We start from the raw sequence: 19,552 nt of genomic DNA, 5'->3' as shown, positions 1-19,552 counted from the left end.
TAATGTATTTTCTTCATATTTGGAGGTATATTTGTACTAACTGTTCTTATTTAAGCCAAAGTGACATTGAATACTTATCACTAGGTGATAGTTACTATATCACTGCCCAAGTAACATATGAAAGTCAATTAAGGTTATATATGACATGGATCCATATATCAAATTCACCTTGGACACTACATGTTCTAACTTCTTTTGTATAAATAAGATGTAACTTACTTGAGTAAAAGTAATGTAAGAGCAGGAGCATCTGAATCTTTCTTAATCCTAAGCCGTAACTGTGTTAAATTATTTGATTCTAAGTAGCATTTAATGTAACAAAAAGCTGACAGAAACAGGTTTAGAACAAACTAATAATCCTAGTTTGGTAAGAAAAAAATAATAATGTTGATCATAAAAAATAACTTCTGAATATATGCATCAAAAATGTCCCTCTTGCCCGGCTTAGCGGTTGAGCGTCGACCCAGGATCCAGGCGATCACGGTTCGATTCCCAGTCAGGGCACATGGCCAGGTTGCGGGCTTGATCCCCAGTCGGGGGCGTGCAGGAGGCAGCCGGTCAATGACTCTCATCATTGATGTTTCTCTCTCTCTCTCCCTCTCCTTTCCTTTCTCTGAAATCAATAAAGATATATTTAAAAGAAAAAAATGTCTCTCTTAGGACAGTGCGACTGGAATAAACTCATACAAAGGCCACCTTATGGGTACAACTATACTATATTCTAAATATTTTCCTGCCCTGGCTGTAGTGTGCTCTAGCTCCCCACAAATAATGAATCTATGCATTTTTATTGCAGTCAATTTAATTCTAGTCACACACACACATGCACTGTAAGAGAGTCAGAGAGAGAGAATTAAAAAATAAATCAACCATAATCAAAAGAGTGGATTAAGTGAACTTCATAAAAAAACCTGAATTCTGACCTAGGGACACTTTAACCAAAGCACAGGCACACACAACAATTATAACATATACATTTATGTATATATAAATTATTTTTTCTTCTAGATCTTTAAATATCCAATATTACCTGAATAAATCTTTTAGATATTAAGATTGGATGTGATTTTTTTCCACCAAATACACAGGTTGCATTAAGTATGTATTAGACAGTACAGTATACTTTTACTTCCACAAAGACTATGAAATTGCTCTATACCTGGGACAATGTGGAACTCTATGATGCTTAGCAGACTATCTAGCCACATAATTGCTCATTTTCACTGCTTCCAACGAGGCCTGACAGCTCACCAGTTTATAGCAGTGGCGGATGACTAGAAAAAGAAAATTCTTGTTTCTAACTTCCTTTCAGAAAAGATTTCCTGAAAATTCAGGACTGAAAACGAAAGGCTTATGCATAATGGAGCACACTGCTACACTCAGCCAGGTTTTATATCCCTGCAATGTTCCTATCACAAGGAAAAAGGCCCAGTAGTTGCAAATAAAGCAATGCACTTAAGAATACCTTAAGGTAATCATAAAGGTAATGACTATGAAAAGGCATTTCTAATTACCTCTGTTGAGTGACGCTGAGCTGTTTATATCTCCAGTAATGAAGGACGACTCGGACTGCTTTCGGACTGTGTCATTCCACATTCTACGAATTCGGCTCTGGATGGAGGAGAAGGAAAAGGAAAGGAACTCGTCAAGTAGTGAATTTTTACAAAAATCATTTTTTCTTAATTATATGAGGCCTTTGTTCCTGGCATCTGGCAGATACACAACTGCTACAAGCTTGCAGTACAGTGTGGCATGAGAACATCAGAAAATAGATTAAGGGTAAAAATTTGTTCTTATTAAGTATAATTCAATGCCTATACCCAAAACAATTATAATTATGAAAAAGAATAAATGTAACTTACTATACCAATTTAAAGATGTTGACAATATATAGAAATGTACTCTACATACTTAGAATTTAATAATTTTAGTTTCTATGGTAAAACAAATTATTTTCACTGTGACTTTAATGGGAATGGGATATTTAAATATCCATTAAATTATCAGTTTTATTAACAAAATATTTAGTTCAAGAATTAAAAATCTTGCAAGAAAGAATTTGGGAAGAAAACAACATAGAATATTGTTAAAATGCTACTGAACTTAATTACTGTTTCCATTAATTTGTAAGAAGACCAGTGTAATTGTATAGGTTACATACTATCTTGACTTTCCTTTTTTATGAAGGAGATAAAGGAAGTTGATTTACCTTTGTTCATTGCCTCACAGTAGAAAGTTACAGAGAACTGAAAATTCTTACATTGTTATTTATATTCTCAAATTCAATATTCTAAGTGTTGGACAATTCAAGAAAGCAGTGAAATATTTTTTCCATTTTGGGGGAATTAATTTTTTTCTGGTTTATTTTACTTTTCTTTTTTATTGAGTTGGAGATCAAAAGAATATTAACAGTCTTGTGAGGGGAAAACAGAAGCTTTTTCAAAGATTAAATAGTTATAAGAGTTATTTATTACTCCTGCCAATGGTGAACCCAACCTCACAAATGGGTTATGTTCCAAATATATTTGCACTCCTTGAATAATAGGAGTATCTAATCTTAAAATTGGTTTTATGAACCTTGGGACATGTTTATCCTTCAGCAACATTGTGTATATTGTTATATAGGTTAGCAGACACACAGACACACACACACACAGCAAAACTAATAAACAATAGCATAATAAGAAAACTGGTGCAGGATTATAGACCCTGAGAGGTTTAGAATGTTTCTATCAAAAAATATTTCAAAGTTTCAGACTGAAATATTGGGAATAAATATTGAGAACATTTGTTTTATTGTTAATTAGTTAAAAATATCAATTACTGTCTACTATATGTCAAATACTAGCCTAGGAAATACAAAGAGGGAAAGCGAATGCAAAATGTCTAATAATGTGCCCACAAATCTCCATAGAAGCATTAATTATTAAAGCTCAAAACTATAAACAACCCAGATGACTATCGATGATAGAATGGATGAATACATTATAGAATGATGCACAGCAATGAAATAAAAAAAGAACACAGACTACTGTAGCAACATAGAAGTCCAAGAAAAGAAAAGAAGGAAAAATAAAGAATATGTTCTGTATGATTTCATGGGAATAAATATCAAACACATGCAAAACAAAATGCAACATTAAATGTAAAGATAGTGGTAATGTTTGGAAGAGAAAGATTGAGAAAGGTATGAGGTTATGTTACAGAAAATTACCAAATTTACCAAAAAAAATTAGATTTATAGGTTATATGTAAAATATCAGTTTTTTAGAATTTTGGTTGAAGTGCCAAATTCCCTTCATCACCTCTATACTCATTCAACAGAACCAACTGGAAATCATTAAGTATCACACAAACTTAGACCCTACATTTCATGATTTTACTGCAATTTGGTTTCTTAAATTTCTGTTATAATTATCCCTGTTTGAGACACACTAAAACAACCACCAAGTTGTTGTGTTAAACACTTGGGATAGAAAATAGAGCTGATCAAGAAAGGACAGCAATCCATGACAAAATACAGGTGAAAGGTATTTCATTTTAATTAACAAATATGGTTTACCTGTGAGCCTGTGGAGTAGCGTCCAGGAGTTCGAGAACCAGATGTTTTCCCTGAGCCAATGGAACTCTCTGTACTTTTGCCACTACAACAATGTGTCCGCAGGCATTTCCCGTACTCTTTTCGTACCTAGCCAATTAAATATTAACTTCTGTTAGCAAGTCATTCATTTCAGCTAGGAACCATGGTATAAAATATGAGTTTTATTTTTAGACAATATAATTATTTCCTTGCCCTAAAGATACAAAAAAGTCTATTCAGCATATTTTTACAATATAAAATAATGATATTCATACCGTCAAGTTTGAAATTTTGCAGAGAGACTTTTAAAACACACACATACTTCCAATCACACCATAACAATACTACCTCTTAGTTCAAAGAACCAAAATGTAAAACTCCCTGAGACACTGTGTTTAGGTTCATACACTTGATATGAAATACCCTACTGGTGCAATGGCTTTAAACAGAAGTCCAGTGAGGAAGCGGGGATGGAGAAAGGGAGGGAGAGAAGGAGAGAAAGACAGAAGAAAGAGGGAGCAGAAAAAAAGGAATTTGTTAGGCTTAAGCATTTCTTCTAAATGTATAATTCTTTGAAGTTAGTTTCTCTTAAAAGAGATCAAATTTGAAACTTCAGAATATAAGATTCAAAATATTTTTTTAATATGTGATTACTGATTTCAGAGAGAGGAAGGGAAAGGGAAAGAGAGATAGAAACATCAATGAGGAGAAAGTCATTGATCGGCTGCCTCCTGCACATCCCCTATTGGGGACTGAGCCTGAAACCCTGGCATGTGCCCTGACCAGGAACTGAACCCTGACCTCCTGGTTCATAGGGTGATGCTCATCCACTGAGCCACACCTGCCGGGCAAGATTCAAAATATTTAAATGTATATTCTTGAAATAGTTCTTTCTATTCAATAATCACAGAGAAATGTGAATGCTTTTCTTTATAGAATTGCTGATTAAATTCTTAATCTTGGTTATAGTATAAAATACAGGAAAAAGGGAGATAAACATTTTTTAGTGGATGTTTTTAAGCAGGAAACTATTATATGAACAATTAAGGGGAAAGTTTTATCATGTTTAAAATTTTTATAATTGCCTATTTAATCAAATGTGACATACAAAAATGAACTAAATAATACTGCCCTAAATAATACCTCTGCTATCAAGATCAACAAAAATAATCCCAACTACGTGTTCATTAACTAAGAACACATTCTGGGACATGTTGTCGGTTGGTTATACATCCTCAAATTTACATCCATCGTGAAGTAACACTGTACGTATGTTATTCTTAGCTCTTTATATACTGATTTCACAGGAGTTCATACTTTCTACAACTTGTGTCAATGTAATATTCCAATGTAACTTTATTTCGAAAAAAGTTATATACTTTTTGAAGAACGTTATTTTTAATCAAAAACAAAAATAAAATGTGAATGATAGGTTAAAATTAGTAACCAAAACTAAAACATATCTTAACATTCTAAAGTTTATTCTATCAAAGATACAGCAAAGATCAGAGATAGAATATTCAGATTTGCTTGAAGAACTTACACATATTGAGTGAATATTCTGTGATAGGAATCATGATATGGAGTTGGGTGAACCAAAGCATGGAGTGCCCGCTGAAAACAGGCAGGGGGCCAAGAAAGGCTTCTCAGAGCAGAGGACTTCTGAGAGACACTTCAAAAGATAGGTTTCAATCAGCCAGTTTAGTGGATGAAGTTGAAAGAAAGGACAGACAAGAGAGAAAAAGGCATTCTAAGTGTTCACGACCATGTGAGCAAAACAGAGGAGCAGATGGGCTAATCTTAGAGGCCTATCTCTCATATGAAATGCCAAATTACATATCTTTAATATATTTAAAACTATATGGATCTGTTTTCTAATCAAACTCTTCCATGCTACATTTATCAATAGTAAGAAGTTATTTTTATTCCGTGATTATAAGCCAATTCATATTTTGTTTCTTTTTTAAAGAAATAAAGCCTTCACACACATGAATGTGTGTCAAGGATATGTGTGTGTTTGGGAGGGAGGAATAAAGATGCTTCTAATTTTTAATCACTAATTGACAGGGATTGTGTTAGGCCCCTCCCTCATAATGACTCTGGAAAATAATTATTATGTACATTTTACAGATAAATAGACTGAAAATGTTAAGTAATAAAAGTAAACTGAAAGACTGAATAGGTTAAGCAAAGTGCCTTATGTGAAAAAAGCCCTTCCTGTTACAAAGACAGCAATATTGTATAAGCCATAGGAACGCATCATGGACTATATACATTTTCCAACAAAGGTTAAATGTTCTGAACTGATTATACAGATAACCAGCATATCAAGATACCCAGTGACGCCAAGGCCCGCATCCAGCTTTGTTACTTACTGGACCCTGCCCATGAGATATTTTTCTTTAAATTACAATAAAAGTTATTTGACTGTTCAATCATTTGCATATTCTAATCCACTATTTCACATGATATTCCATCTTACCCCAATCAGATATAATACGTTATTCTTTCAATGTGAGGTTGTTTAAGAACAAGAAGATGGGAAAGAAAATATGCCTTAATAATGGAACATTTCTTTTATACACTCAGATCGGAAATAAAATAATTATGAAACCCTCTGAGATGTAACACATAATTTAATGCATAAGAAAAGTGACAACTTTAATGTCACCAGTGGAAATACTAGTAACATAATCACGCAATCGACACTCATAAAAAGAATGACAACTCCAAGTTTAATTTTTGTTAATGAGTTGACCCCATAAAGCCAAAGTATTTCAAAAATGGAATATTCCATGTTTCTCTCATGAAAACACATGAGCAACTACATTAGCAGAGGTATATTGTTCAAATTCAATCTGATGGCTTAAGAAAAACCTCCTAAAAGAATTATGCTTTTTAAAATATTCGTACCACCCAAAGCTATCTGCAGATTCAATAAAATATCAAAATTCCAGTAGTACTTTTCACAGACATAGAAAAAAAAAATCCTAAAATTTGTACAGATCCACAAAAGACCCTCAATAGTGAAAACAATTCTGAGAAATGAGAACAAAGAAGCATCACACTTCCTGATTTGAGACTATACTATGAAGCTGTATTAATACAGTATGGTACTGTCATAAAAACAGACACACAGACCAACAGAATAGAGGGCCCAGAAGTAAAACCTTGCTTATGTGGTCAACTAGTAATTGACAAGGAACCCAAGAATACTCAGTGGGGAAAGGACAATTTCTTCACTTAAATGGTGTTGGGAAAACTGGATAACCACATGCAAACAAATGAAATTGAACCCCTATCTCACACAACTCACAAAATTTAACTAAAAATTGATTAAATACTTAAAACATAAGACCTGAAACCATCAAACTCCTAGGAAAAAAACCCAGGGGAAAAGCCCCTGGACACTGGTCTTAGTAATGATTTTATGGATATGACATCAAAAGTATAAGCAATGAAAACAAAAATTTAAAAATGGAAGTGCATCAAACTACATTGCTTCTACACAGCAAAAGAAACAATCAACAGCCCTGACCAGGTAGAGCAGTTGGTTAGAGCATCATCCCGAAACACCAAGGTGGCGGGTTAGATCCCCCATAAGGGCATGTACAAGAATTAACCAATGAATGCATGAATAAGTGGGAAAACAAGTTGATGTTTCTCTTTCTCTCAGACGAATAAATAAAAAAAGAAACAATCAACAAAATGAAAAGGCAACCTAGAAAATGGAAGAAAATATTTGCAAATTGTATATCTGATAATGGGTTAATGTCCAAAGTATAGAAAGAACTACAAATCAATAGCAAAAACTCCCGAACGATGCAGTTAAAAAATGGACAGAAGAAATGAATAGTCATTTATCCTAAGAAAACATACAAATAGCCAATATGAAAGAGGTTCAACATCACTAGTTAGGGAAATGCAAGGTAAAACCACAATGAGATATCGCCTCACACTTGTTGAATAGTAATCTTCACAAAGATAAGTGTTGGTGAGGCTATGGAGAAATGGAGCCCCTTGTGCACTACTGGTTGGAACATATATTGTCACAGCCATAAAAAACTGTATAGAAGTGTCCCACACATTAAAAATAGAACTACCATATGATCTAGCAATCCCACTTCTGGGTATATATCCAAAGAAAATGAAATCAGGATCTTGAAGAGATATCTGCACTCTCCTGTTCCCTGCAGCATCATTTATAATAGCTAAGATATGGAAACAACCAAAGAGCCCATAAATGAATGAATGGACAAGGCAACACGGGTGTGTGTGTGTGTGTGTGTGTGTGTGTGTGTGTGTGTGTGTGTGTGTGTGTGTGTGTAAAAAATGAAATATTTTTCAGCCATGAGAAAGAAGGAAATCCTGCCATTTGCAACAACATGGATGGACCCAGAGGGCATTGTGCTAAATAAGCAAATTAAGACAGAAAGAGAAAGACAAATACTGTATGATCTCACTTAAGTGTGGAATCTAAAAAAGCTGAACTCATAGAAACAGTAGAATGGTGGTTGCTGGAGGTTTGGGGGGTGAAGAAACGTGGAGATGTGGGTTAAAGGCTATAAAATTCTAGCAAGAAGACAAATAAGTTTTGTGGATCTAATGGAGAAGATGATGATTATAGTTAACAATATTGTATTATATACTTGAGGGTTGCCAAGAAAGATCTTAAGTGTTCTCACCACAATAATGAAATAGTAATTATATGAGGTGATGGAGGCAGTAGCTAACATATTGCACACCACATATATGTATCAAATGAACACAATGTAAACCTTAAATTTACAGGATGTTATATCTCAATTAAAAAAAGAAAGAATCAAAGAAAAATCTCCTAAGACCATCTCTGCAATTTCAGAGAAAAGTACCTGGTTGGCCCTCCCTCCCTCCCTCCCTCCCTCCCTCCCTCCCTCCCTCCCTCCCTCCCTCCCTCCCTCCCTCCCTCCCTCCCTCCCTCCCTCCCTCCCCTTTCTGTTTTTGTTTATTTGTTTAGGGAAAAAAGGGAGGACAATAATTCTAGGTTCTGTATGTCCTCTGATTTGGGCCACATGCTTGATGCCAACAAAAATGCCACAAAAATTAAAAAATTCCAAACTCAGAATGGATGAAAGAACAATAGGCTATTGCATGTTATTATAAATCATAAAAGTAAGCTTGTATATAAGGGCTTGGCAATTTTACTCATGAAGGGCCAGGCAATTAGTATTTTAAGCTTTTCAACCCAAGAGGCAAAACTAAGGATGCTATTACATACTTATTTTAAATTTTAAATGTAACCATTTAAAATATAAAAGTCATTTTTGGCTGATGGGCTGTAAAAAACTAAAGGCAGCTGAATAAATCTGGCTAAAGAGCTATGGTTTGCTGAGCTCTGTTCTAATGAATCACAAAATTGAGCTCGATGACATATTTTTAAAAATTTAAATTATGTTAAATAAGTTAAATATACTAAAACCTCTAGACTTGGTTTTGGATCGTAAGGTATAATATCTCTACCAGGATATCAAACATAATTTCTAGTTTTACCAGTGATGTGTATTTGTAGACACCCTTCTCAACTTTTGTTCTACATCCCCTCAGTCTCTCAAATGAAAAATTTAAAGGAAGAGATAGCTTTACTCTTTATTTTCTATATGCCCTATGCCATGCCATATACATATATATATAATGTGTATATGTATATAAGTGTATATGTATATATACACACATACCATGCCTCCATAACATCTTAGCAAAGCTACTTCCTATCATACAAATTCCATTTATCTGCCAATAAAATATTAAACACTATGAGATCAAGTCTACAAGAATATAATTTTTGTGCAGTGTCCAAATTAAAATATACTTTGATTTTGTTTTTTGTATTTTTTAAACACACTCACCATCTATAATTCTTATATTTTGTCTGTTGTCTTTAGTATTTTAAAAATTAAATCAATGAAGTAATATACTTTTTAGAGGAAAACATATCGAGAGTGATTTTCGTCATGGTTGCTTTGCTATCATGAGATGTAGGCCATTTATTCTTGAGTAGAGAGTTTTCGCTTACCTTCTTTTGTAGGACACAATGGAAAATGAATATAAACATTCCTTGCAGAGAATTGAAAATGGTGAAGAGATATGCCATGATGACTGTGCTTTCATTAATGTACATGAGTCCAAAGGCCCAGGTCAATCCTAAGAGGCAGAGAAGAGCTATCGCACCTATAACCCATGACCTGTAGAGAAAAGAGAAAATTAAGGGTTATCAAGTAATTGTTTTTTTAATTAGCACAGTCATATCATATCATATCATATATCAGGAAAACTGACACTGAAAAAATGTTACAGTAAGTTCTATTGACAGAAAATGTAAGACAGGTGGTATAAGTACTTTAAGATTTTTATGGAGATACAAGTTTTCAAGTTTGAGGAGCCATACATGAAAATGTTACGAACACAGAAATTCATTTGAGCAAAAGCAGGCTTGTACTGTTAAGTTGTTCACGTATTTGCAGCACATATGTAAATGATATGGAGATGTAATTATGGTGATGGCAAGGGAGCAAAAAGTCTGTGAAGCTATGATAGTCTCCGCTGGTCTCATTCGTCTAATAACATTTGTTTGATTGGACTCTTTCTTTCCATTAGTGCTTCATCTGATAAAATTTTTACCCCGTTTTCCCATGTTTCCTCTTTTCCATAAAATTTTTAGTGTTTACTGACAAAAGGAGAACTCTTATTATAAGGAACCAGTATATGGAATACATGTATGAATTTTAAAAGTTCTGTCTGGTATCATATCTACGTAGAACATGTGTGAGATATTGTGGATGGGAAAAAATAGCTCCATTCTAGATTGCGACCTACTTTCTTTCAGCCTTTGAATTGCTCTCTCTGTATGTTTTTGCTTATATATTGCATATAAATATATATTTAATATATACTTCTCATTACGTTGGACTAGATTTCAGAAATCAGGCAACTGGCAGCTTTGTTGAACAAGCTCAAAGGCTCAGGCCCCTGCGTCTCTTGGAGGTGTCTGTGAGCTCAAGGGAGAGAATGAAGCTGAGAATGGGGATGGAGTGGTGTGAACAAAGTAGTCTAGAGCGAAAGACAAATTCTCAGTCTCACTCCACTCCCCTACTTTCCCCTAAGCTGCCACTCACAATAGTCATCAACAGGTAGCAAAAGTCCATATATTTGAGGTTATGTGTTATGTATCTGCTATCGACATAAAATTAGTCCTTCTAATAGGTAGGAATCCAGTAACTGAAAATGTAACCCCTCTCAACTCCTCTCTAAGTACACAGGAGAATAGGACCGAAACAGTCTACGCCTCTGTACACTCATGAACTGACGCACTCTCCTTTCCCAGCAGCACGCCTTCCTCGAAGAGGGTACACTAATATTTCTTTTCACCAGGCTATTATCTTCCACTTACACTAAGAGAGAACTATTTATGGGGACTAAAACTTTGCAAAATGAAGGGGTAAAAAAATCACGTATGTTTGCCATAAGCTGAAGCTAGGTTTAATAAAGTTTTCAGAGAGAACTACATCTTAAGAAAGGTGTGGTCCCAAAGTAGTCAAATATTATTAAAGCCTTATACAAATCGATCTCAAATATTTACCATTTTTCTTCTACAACATGAGCCACTATAGTCCAGGTTTAAATATCCACTACATTTAACGTGTGTAATTTAAAACATTGACATTCTTAAATAAAGGACATCTAAAGGAAGCTTGCAACTGTATGGGGCTTGTTTATTTATGATTTAGAAAACATCTTAGATGTTTATATTTTATTCTACAATTTCAATCCAGATACAGGAGCGTTCAAGGTAAAGCTCTCAGCTTCTTACAGACATTGGAAAAAGGAAAAAATGGGAAGAATCACCATTAAATCAGGCAATTTGCTGTTTAGATTTAGAAATAAAATGAAATGATAAAATACTCAAGTCAGCTATTATCCACTAGAAAACACATTATGGGACCAAGAGTTAATAATATAAAGCTGCAATGAGCCCAATTTCTGAAGAAAAAATAAGCAAGAGCATGAAGAAATAAGTGAAATGACATTGGAGGAAATGAAAACACAGGACTCTCCACCAGAAGAACAAACTGAAAGTCTAGAACAAGGTCACCCAGAAGTCACCAAACGTAAGTTTAATGTTGCAGGACATGTAATTTTAAAATATTCAAATGAAAAAAAGCCCAAATGTTAACATTTACGTTTATTTTTATTTGATTAGTACAGACTTGTAGCTTTGCTTCAAGAATTTAAAAATATATTTATAAACAATTAGATCATTAATCAAGTGACGTGTCAAATTGAAAGAATGTTGCAATGTAAAATTTAATTTTTCAAGGGGGCATTTTTCCCCCTTTTTGGATATTTAATATAGAAAGTCATTAATATCAATTGCAATTAGGTATTTTCATACCCATAGATCATTTTGAAGACAGGCTACCAAATCACAGAATAGTTTTAGATGAATGATGTCCAACCAAACAACAGAAATGAGGACACGCAGTACAGAGGAACACGCCGCAATGACAGGAGGAAGCTATCAAGAGTGAAACAAGTCTGTACCACATGCGTTGCTATTACTGTGACACTGAATTCAGATGATGTCCAATTAAAAGAGGTGAAGCAGAATTTTTTTGGCAGTACACCTGCAGCATATTAATTCTGCAAAGAAGTTGTATGCCTGATTTTTTTCCTGCACAGTTTGCTCTTCTGCCTCAATGTGAATGACAGAAGCTCTAATGATTTTTCAGTACGGATCTGACAGCCAGTTCATGGGACCACACTGATAAATGGGATTTATCAGCCATTCAGGTCATTCTTACTTGATGAAGGGTCTGTTATCCTCATAGCTAAAGAATGCATAGACATAAAGACAAGAACACCAACATTAGCATTTTATGACAAAGAATTTCATATGAAAAATATTCTCCTGGTCCCCAAAGGCCTCTGTCCCCCACCTCCCTAAGAGGCATCATAACTTTCCCTTTATGTCCAAAAGGTAAATCCTAAAATGACCATGAGAACTTAAATAACAAGGAATAAAGTCAGTTTTACAGAACTCTAATATGCCTTATGAGACTAAAAAATTCCATTTTTTTCCATCATGTGCCCATATTACTTGCGACTTGACAGAGACATTTATTTCTTGGAGATAGCATTTCTCTAGAGAATGAGAAATCTTATGAGCAATCTGAAAAAGGCTTAGGGGCATACTTAAAATGACAGATTTCATGTCACCTGAAGGCATCCTTATTCTGCAATATTAGTAGGTGAGACTACTTAATTATGGACAGTATGCTTCTAAGTAATTTTAACTTGCAGATAATTGACCTGAGATATAGCCGAACATTATAGCTCTTTGAAAATAACTGATCCCTATTGCTTCAGAATTCTTCCTGTTAGTTTACTGAGAAAAATTTTTGAATAATCTTTTGTAGTAATAGGAGCAAACATGCAGCACCTGTTCATTATCACATATATTTACTAATTTATTTAGTATCATTCTGATAAAATAAGATCCCAGTGCTAGATTATTAGTAAAGATAAGACACATTTTGGATAATCTTCTTACAAACACAGATGTTGCTCAGTGAATTGCAAGAGAAAAGGAAGAGATTGTCTGCCAGCTCTTTTCTCCTACCTCTTGCCAGAGGCAATAGTTTCTGATATCATGCGTATACAAATAAGCTTTTAGAAAGGCCCCAACTGTGATGCATTTTGAATAAAGAGAACTACTGATGAAAACTTCCCTCTCCAGAATGATGAAAGGGTAGAAAATGGAGCGAGAGCCTGCGATTTGAAGCAGTTTGCCTGGGGTTTATATCCTAACTCAGCCACTTACTAGCTATGTGATCTAGGCAAAATGTTAACTATTGTTTTTTGTCAGGTTACGCATTTACAAAATGATGATAATTAAAATGTGAGTGTCTTGTGATCATGAAGATATATTACATACAAAGTGCTAAGAACAGTGCCTGACACATATTGTGTTCAGTAAATATTAAAGTGATTATGTGCTTTTTAAAGATTTATATTATTTATTTATTTGAGAAGAACGGAGAGGGAAACAGAGAAACAGCAATGTGAGAGTGAAATATCAATTGGCTGCCTCCTAAACACCCCCTCCTGGAGATAGAACTTAAAATACCGGGCATGTGCCCTGGCTGGAATGGAACAGGCAACCTTTTGGTGCGTGCGATGACGCGCAACCAACCGAGCAACGCCAGCCAGGGCAACATAGTGACTTTGTTTTTAAACCTAGAGCACAGTTGTACTGAAAGTACAGAATTTCTCCCCCAAAGAGTAAAGCACCAAATAAGAAGTGTTGAGTATCTAAACTCATGTGAGGACACTTCAGCAGTAAAGTCATGCAGTGAAAGATGTGGTAGAGATACGTTTGTAGATGGAGGAGGCAGTGACTGTGCTAACACAGTGATTTACTGGCAGCATGGTTTCACTTACAGTTAAATTCATTAAAATGAAATGGCTGTTCCTAAGTTACACTATCACATTACAAGAACTCAAAAGCTTCCACAGCTTCCATATTGGGCAGTGCAGTTCTAGAACATTTCTGTCCTCACAGAAAGGTCTATTGGACAGTGCTGGACTAGGACACTAAATAATAAGAAGAAAAATTTAAAAAAATTAAGCAAGGAAAAGAAATCCCAAGAGATATTTAAATAATGCCATGGATGTGTGAAAGATAAACAGAGAAGTGTTTCTAAGAATTGATCACATTTAACATTTGTGAACTGTGCCTCTATTAACACTGAAAAGTTATAGGACATAACATGATATTTATTCCATTATATGCATTCTCATTGCATCAGTGTATCTCATCTGTGATGCCAAGTTCATGATTGGAATAAATCTTTCTACCTTAATTTGTACAGTACAATATCAAGTAAAGAAAGTTACATAAGTTAGGATATAGGAATACATACCAAAATGCTCTACAAAATTGTACTAAGCTATCTAAATGTTTCAAAAAATAAAATACAACATTTGCACTATAACTGTTACAGTGAGATGCTTTACCTTTAATGTGAAATATCAGGGTGCAATTCAACAGTTTTTGTTGGCAATTGTGGGGATCAGTCAGTTGTGTCAGTCAATAACAAAGACTGTAATTCCACCTCCACTTACAGTGAGCTATAGCCATGTGTATAAGTAGAGTCCACTGGGATGTGAAGAGAAGTGAATTGTGACATTTCTGGGTCTTGCCAATTAAAGGATTGGAATTGGGCTTCCCCTGTCATTTTTTCACTTCCCTCTTTCTAGAAGAAAGTGACAGTAGAGCCTCAGACCTATAAATTGAAGCTGTTTATTGACGTGAAGCCACCATATTAGATTTAGACAACCTCCTTCTAGATTCTTATATAATAAGTTTAAGCTGCTATATTTTAGAGTATTTTTTTATAGTGACCTAGCCTGTGTAATAATAAAGCATTTAATCTTATCTTTTAACTATAAGAATTCCCAGTTATAGTCAATATAAAAATTGATGGTAATGGAAAAGAACCATTCATTACTTTTGCTTCCAGAATGACATAAATAATATACAATGGTTCAAAATCTAGAGATCACTAAAGATTATCCATAATATGTCAGTGCCTTCCATCATTTTGTCAGATATTTTATTGGCTTAGAGAATCTACCTTTATAATGTCTCTCCACCAAATCCAAATTAAATTAACGTAGCTAAAAGTTATACATTCTTTATTCATTATTTTAATTCCTAAAGAAACCTATCTACGAAACTAGTTTCTAAAGCTAGGTAATTTTCATTCTGATTTACCAATGCAGGTCAATCAAAACAAATTCTCATTCCAGGATGTATGACCAAACCAATTTTATTGCAGCTTTTTAAAGATTTTATAAAAATATGGACACAAAGGCCTAAGACGTTCTTGGCAGATGTTAATAGGAACTTACATCATATCTTATAATTTATAATAGGTGATTTGTTGAAAATAACTTGTACATAAATTTTGAAGGAACAAATAAAAACAGATCCTCCTTTAGCAAATGCATTTTTCTTTGGTGAAACATTTTATTTTATTCTTTTATTCTTACTAACATCTAAAATTAATAATTTTATTTCAATATTAATGTCATGTAATATCTTGAAAAGTAATTAAAATTAAAATTTTATGGCTCTCTGCATAGATAATAATTATGCATATATTTATATATTCTATAACAATTCAAAAGCACAAAAAGGGCTATTAAAATTTCTTGACCAAAGTATTAATTTATAAATTAATGCTATGATGTAAAGACTCATAGTATATTATATCAATATAGACAGATAATAAATGGACAGAATCAAGTTAGTTATAGAATATGTCTTCTTTGACTTCAAGAGTTCAAAATAAAATATTGTTTTTTATCTAGAATTTAATATAAAGGAGATAAATTCTTTTAAATGGTTTAAAACTTTACCTTATTATATTTCCCTTCTATTATATTTAGATAGTATAGAATTTTTTAAAATAGTGAGGTAGGCAAAAAACAATGTAGTGAGATGGGTAAGGTTTGGTGTGAAGAAAGATGAGGTGATGAGAGACATATTAGCATATTTAACTCCCAAGCCAAAAGATCTGGTCATTGATAAGTCACAACAGCTAAAGGAAAATGAATGGCTTCTGGCTTCAGCAGAATTGTTGATCCCATCAACTTCAAGATTAATACACACTGGGGTCCTCTGGAATTGTTGAAGAATTAGCTAACTGGTTTGTTGAGTGAACTGTATGTTTAGTAGCAAGAAAGCAAGCTATCATGATAGATATACCCCGATTAGTATACGAATATTTCCAGGTTCACTATGCAGCTCAGTTTACTTTTCTTAGTATAAGACTAATTATGTCAAAGGGATAAAGACTTTTCCCTTTAATTTGGTATTGGTAGGAATGATAAAGATAATATGGGTGAGTTTCTCAAGATAAAATTATTCTTTATTCTTCAAAGAAGGGAAAAAGGTAATACATACTTATGTATCTGCATGTTGAGTGGCTTTCCCTATTGCCCCTCAATCAATAACGAGGCTCCCAACCTGAGGACTAAAAGGATTCAGTTACCCATATTCTAAAAGGAGTCAGCAGCAACTCAAGTTAGTAGACTTCACTTAGAAGCGATCTCTGAGACCTTGCTTTGCCTTACTGCCAACCCAGGGGTCTGGAAGAGTGAAGACAAGGCCCTTTAGTATTGCAGTGTTCACAGGATATGTGATACAGTGGAAAGAGGAAGGAAAGAGACACCTCTACTTAGACTAATCCTCCAGCCACAAATTTTAGCAGGCAATGAAGAAAGGATGTTTTAAATGGATGTTATTCAAGTTTTGAATTGGTCAGGCATTTACTAACCAGAACAGGCTGGCAAAATAGCAACATCTAAGGTAGCATTAAGAAATTTGCTATCCAGTGGTTAAGATAAATATAAGATAGCACAGCTACAAGGGTAGTGATCAGAGGAAACTCTCAGTCAATTAGTAACACAGAAGAAATCCTGACTGCTTCATATTTCTTTCAAATGCATTTTATAATACCGGGACCATACCACCCCAAAATTACATTATTAATTTCCCTTCTCTCTCTCTTTTTTAACCACTATAAGACAATTAAAAGGAAAAGTCACTTAGAATATAATTCAGCATTTCCAAGGAAAATATGAATTATGTTTCACTATGGTCATATGTTTAAATCACTATATATTAAAGATGTTAAAAATTCTTAGAAAAATATGAAAGTCTTAACGTGAATGTAAAAACTATAAACAACAGAGAAATGATTATATTTCAAGTCTGGATTTTATTGATATTATATATTACTCCTAAAAACTATATATTGCTATGTTTTGCTCATATAAAATTTATTAAGATAATAAAATGAAGCAAATAAATAAATGACTTAAAATATATCATAAACATTCTCACTCCCATGCTTCAATGTCCCAATAATAATATTGCAGATTTGAAAGCTCACACCAATATTAAATTTTTAATCATGGATTTCACACTGCTGATGAATGGGATGTCTGAAACTAGGCAAAATTGAGTATAATAAATCAGGATCAATAAATATTAAATCAATGACCAATAAAACTTTAATTTTATTATCTCCACAACTCAATGTTATGTAAATTTTTATAATTCAATATAATACGGTCAAAGAACTAATTTATATATGAACAAGGTATCAATTATAAGTGAATAATGAGAGATTATATTGTGCATGGACAGCTACAAACTTCTTAAACTTTAAGTATCTTCATCTATTATAAAAATGAATAGGTAGGTTTCATAAAAATAAGATATAAAATTTTAGACTCTTATGTTGCAAGCAAATAGTATCACTGGATGATTATCAATATTAACATATGAAAGGTAGTTTATCATAGTGACTGGATGTATGGACTTCTGAATTAGCCTGCCTGAGCTTGAGGGCCAGCTGAGAGTTTTACTAATTCTGCAAACTTGGGATAATTATTTAACCTCTCTGAGCCTCAGATTACTCATCTGTGAAATGGGGATACATACAGAACATTCTTTATAGAGCTGTTGTGTGTATTCAACAAAAGGGCTTGGCACTTCAATTGACTATACACAAAACTAAGCAAATACAAACAAGTTTACTACACAAAAACACTATACAAATATTTTCTATTACAATTAATGTTGTATATTGACCTTTTGAGACCTCAAAAAAGGGATTACAGGGAAAAGTACAAACCTATATTAGGTTTCCTTTTAAGTATGTTAGAAATTCATATATAAAGTAGAAGTCCAATGGGGAAGAGGGAGTCACTGCCTCTTTCTGAAATGATTTACTATTTACATTTTAAAAGCCTCAGATTATACAATGTTTCATTTAAAGATTTCTTTAAGCTTAGAAAATGCTATGAATTTTTACATTCTCAGTTGAAATGAGTTGTATCCATATTCCTAAATGAACATTACACTAGAAATTCAGGTCCCTCTGGATTACATGAGAAACCTAAATTTAATTCATAAATGCATTGTATGCTCAGTGCCAAGAAGCCCACTAAGTCACTGCAAGGTTTCTCTAAATGTAATCATTTGACTATAAAATAAGGGGAGGGGGAGACATAAAATCATATAGTAAATGTTGATTAAAATTCATTAAGAGACGTATGTTCTAAAGTTGAACTTCATTCATACTTTTTCTTATGATTTTTTAAAAGTTTAAAACCTTTTATAAAAAGGTGAAATAATAGCCTGGCCGGCATGGTTCAGTGGTTGAGCACTGACCTAGGATCCAGGAGATCCCTGTTCAATTCCTGGTTAGGGCACATGCCCCAGTTGTGGGCTCCATCCCCAGTAGGGGGCATTCAGGAGGCAGCTGATCAGTGACTCTCATCTTTGATGTTTCTCTCTCTCTCTCCCTCTCCCTTCCTCTTTCTGAAATCAATAAAAACATATTTTAAAAAAAGATGAAGTAATTGACAATATATCTATAAAAAGAGGAAGTTGTATTTCTTTTAAAAAATTTTATCTTATGATCAAAGAAAACTGTGGCTTTAGTCAGTAACATTTAAACATCCATAAAATATTAGCAACAAGTTGACATTTTTTATTTATTGGTACTTATAATTAGAACCACAATGATTCCTAGCTCACTATCAGCAGGCTAATACTTTTTAGACTTACATCGAGTCTTAGAATTCCCTGACTCTTCAGAACATATGACTACCAGGCTGATAAAACGGGGTCATTTGAATGCAGGGAGTTGATGTACATTAAATAATATATTACATTCCTTTTTTAACTTAGAAGATGCACAAACTTTTACGTTAAGAAAAATAAGTCAGGAAATTAAAAACTTTTTCATATTTTTACCAAACGTGTTTCAACAGGTTGCATTCCTGTTACACTCTTTCCCATACCATATGGTATCACCACCTCTAGTTTCAACAACTTGCAACAGAAACATTCATCAT

At 33.7% G+C, this 19,552-nt stretch overlaps 1 protein-coding gene across 11 annotated transcripts in view; it reads right to left on the bottom strand.

Annotated features, from left to right (window-relative positions):
• ADGRL3 (adhesion G protein-coupled receptor L3) overlaps positions 1–19,552 on the bottom strand; it is a 698,136-nt gene that overhangs the window by 26,616 nt on the left and 651,968 nt on the right. For all 11 annotated transcript variants that reach the window (XM_081145463.1, XM_081145466.1, XM_081145468.1 and 8 more), the window contains 3 exons: positions 9,633–9,801; positions 3,563–3,688; positions 1,515–1,611 (listed from right to left, as the gene is read on the bottom strand). In XM_081145463.1, coding sequence (XP_081001589.1) covers positions 1,515–1,611; positions 3,563–3,688; positions 9,633–9,801 — 392 coding nt within the window. The remainder of the gene's footprint in view (positions 1–1,514; positions 1,612–3,562; positions 3,689–9,632; positions 9,802–19,552) is intronic.

Source organism: Miniopterus schreibersii, assembly GCF_964146895.1.
Source record: "Miniopterus schreibersii genome assembly, chromosome: 1".
Classification (NCBI taxonomy): Eukaryota; Metazoa; Chordata; class Mammalia; order Chiroptera; family Miniopteridae; genus Miniopterus; species Miniopterus schreibersii.
Note: the sequence above shows the minus strand (reverse complement) of the source record. Positions and strands in the feature narration are given on the sequence as shown.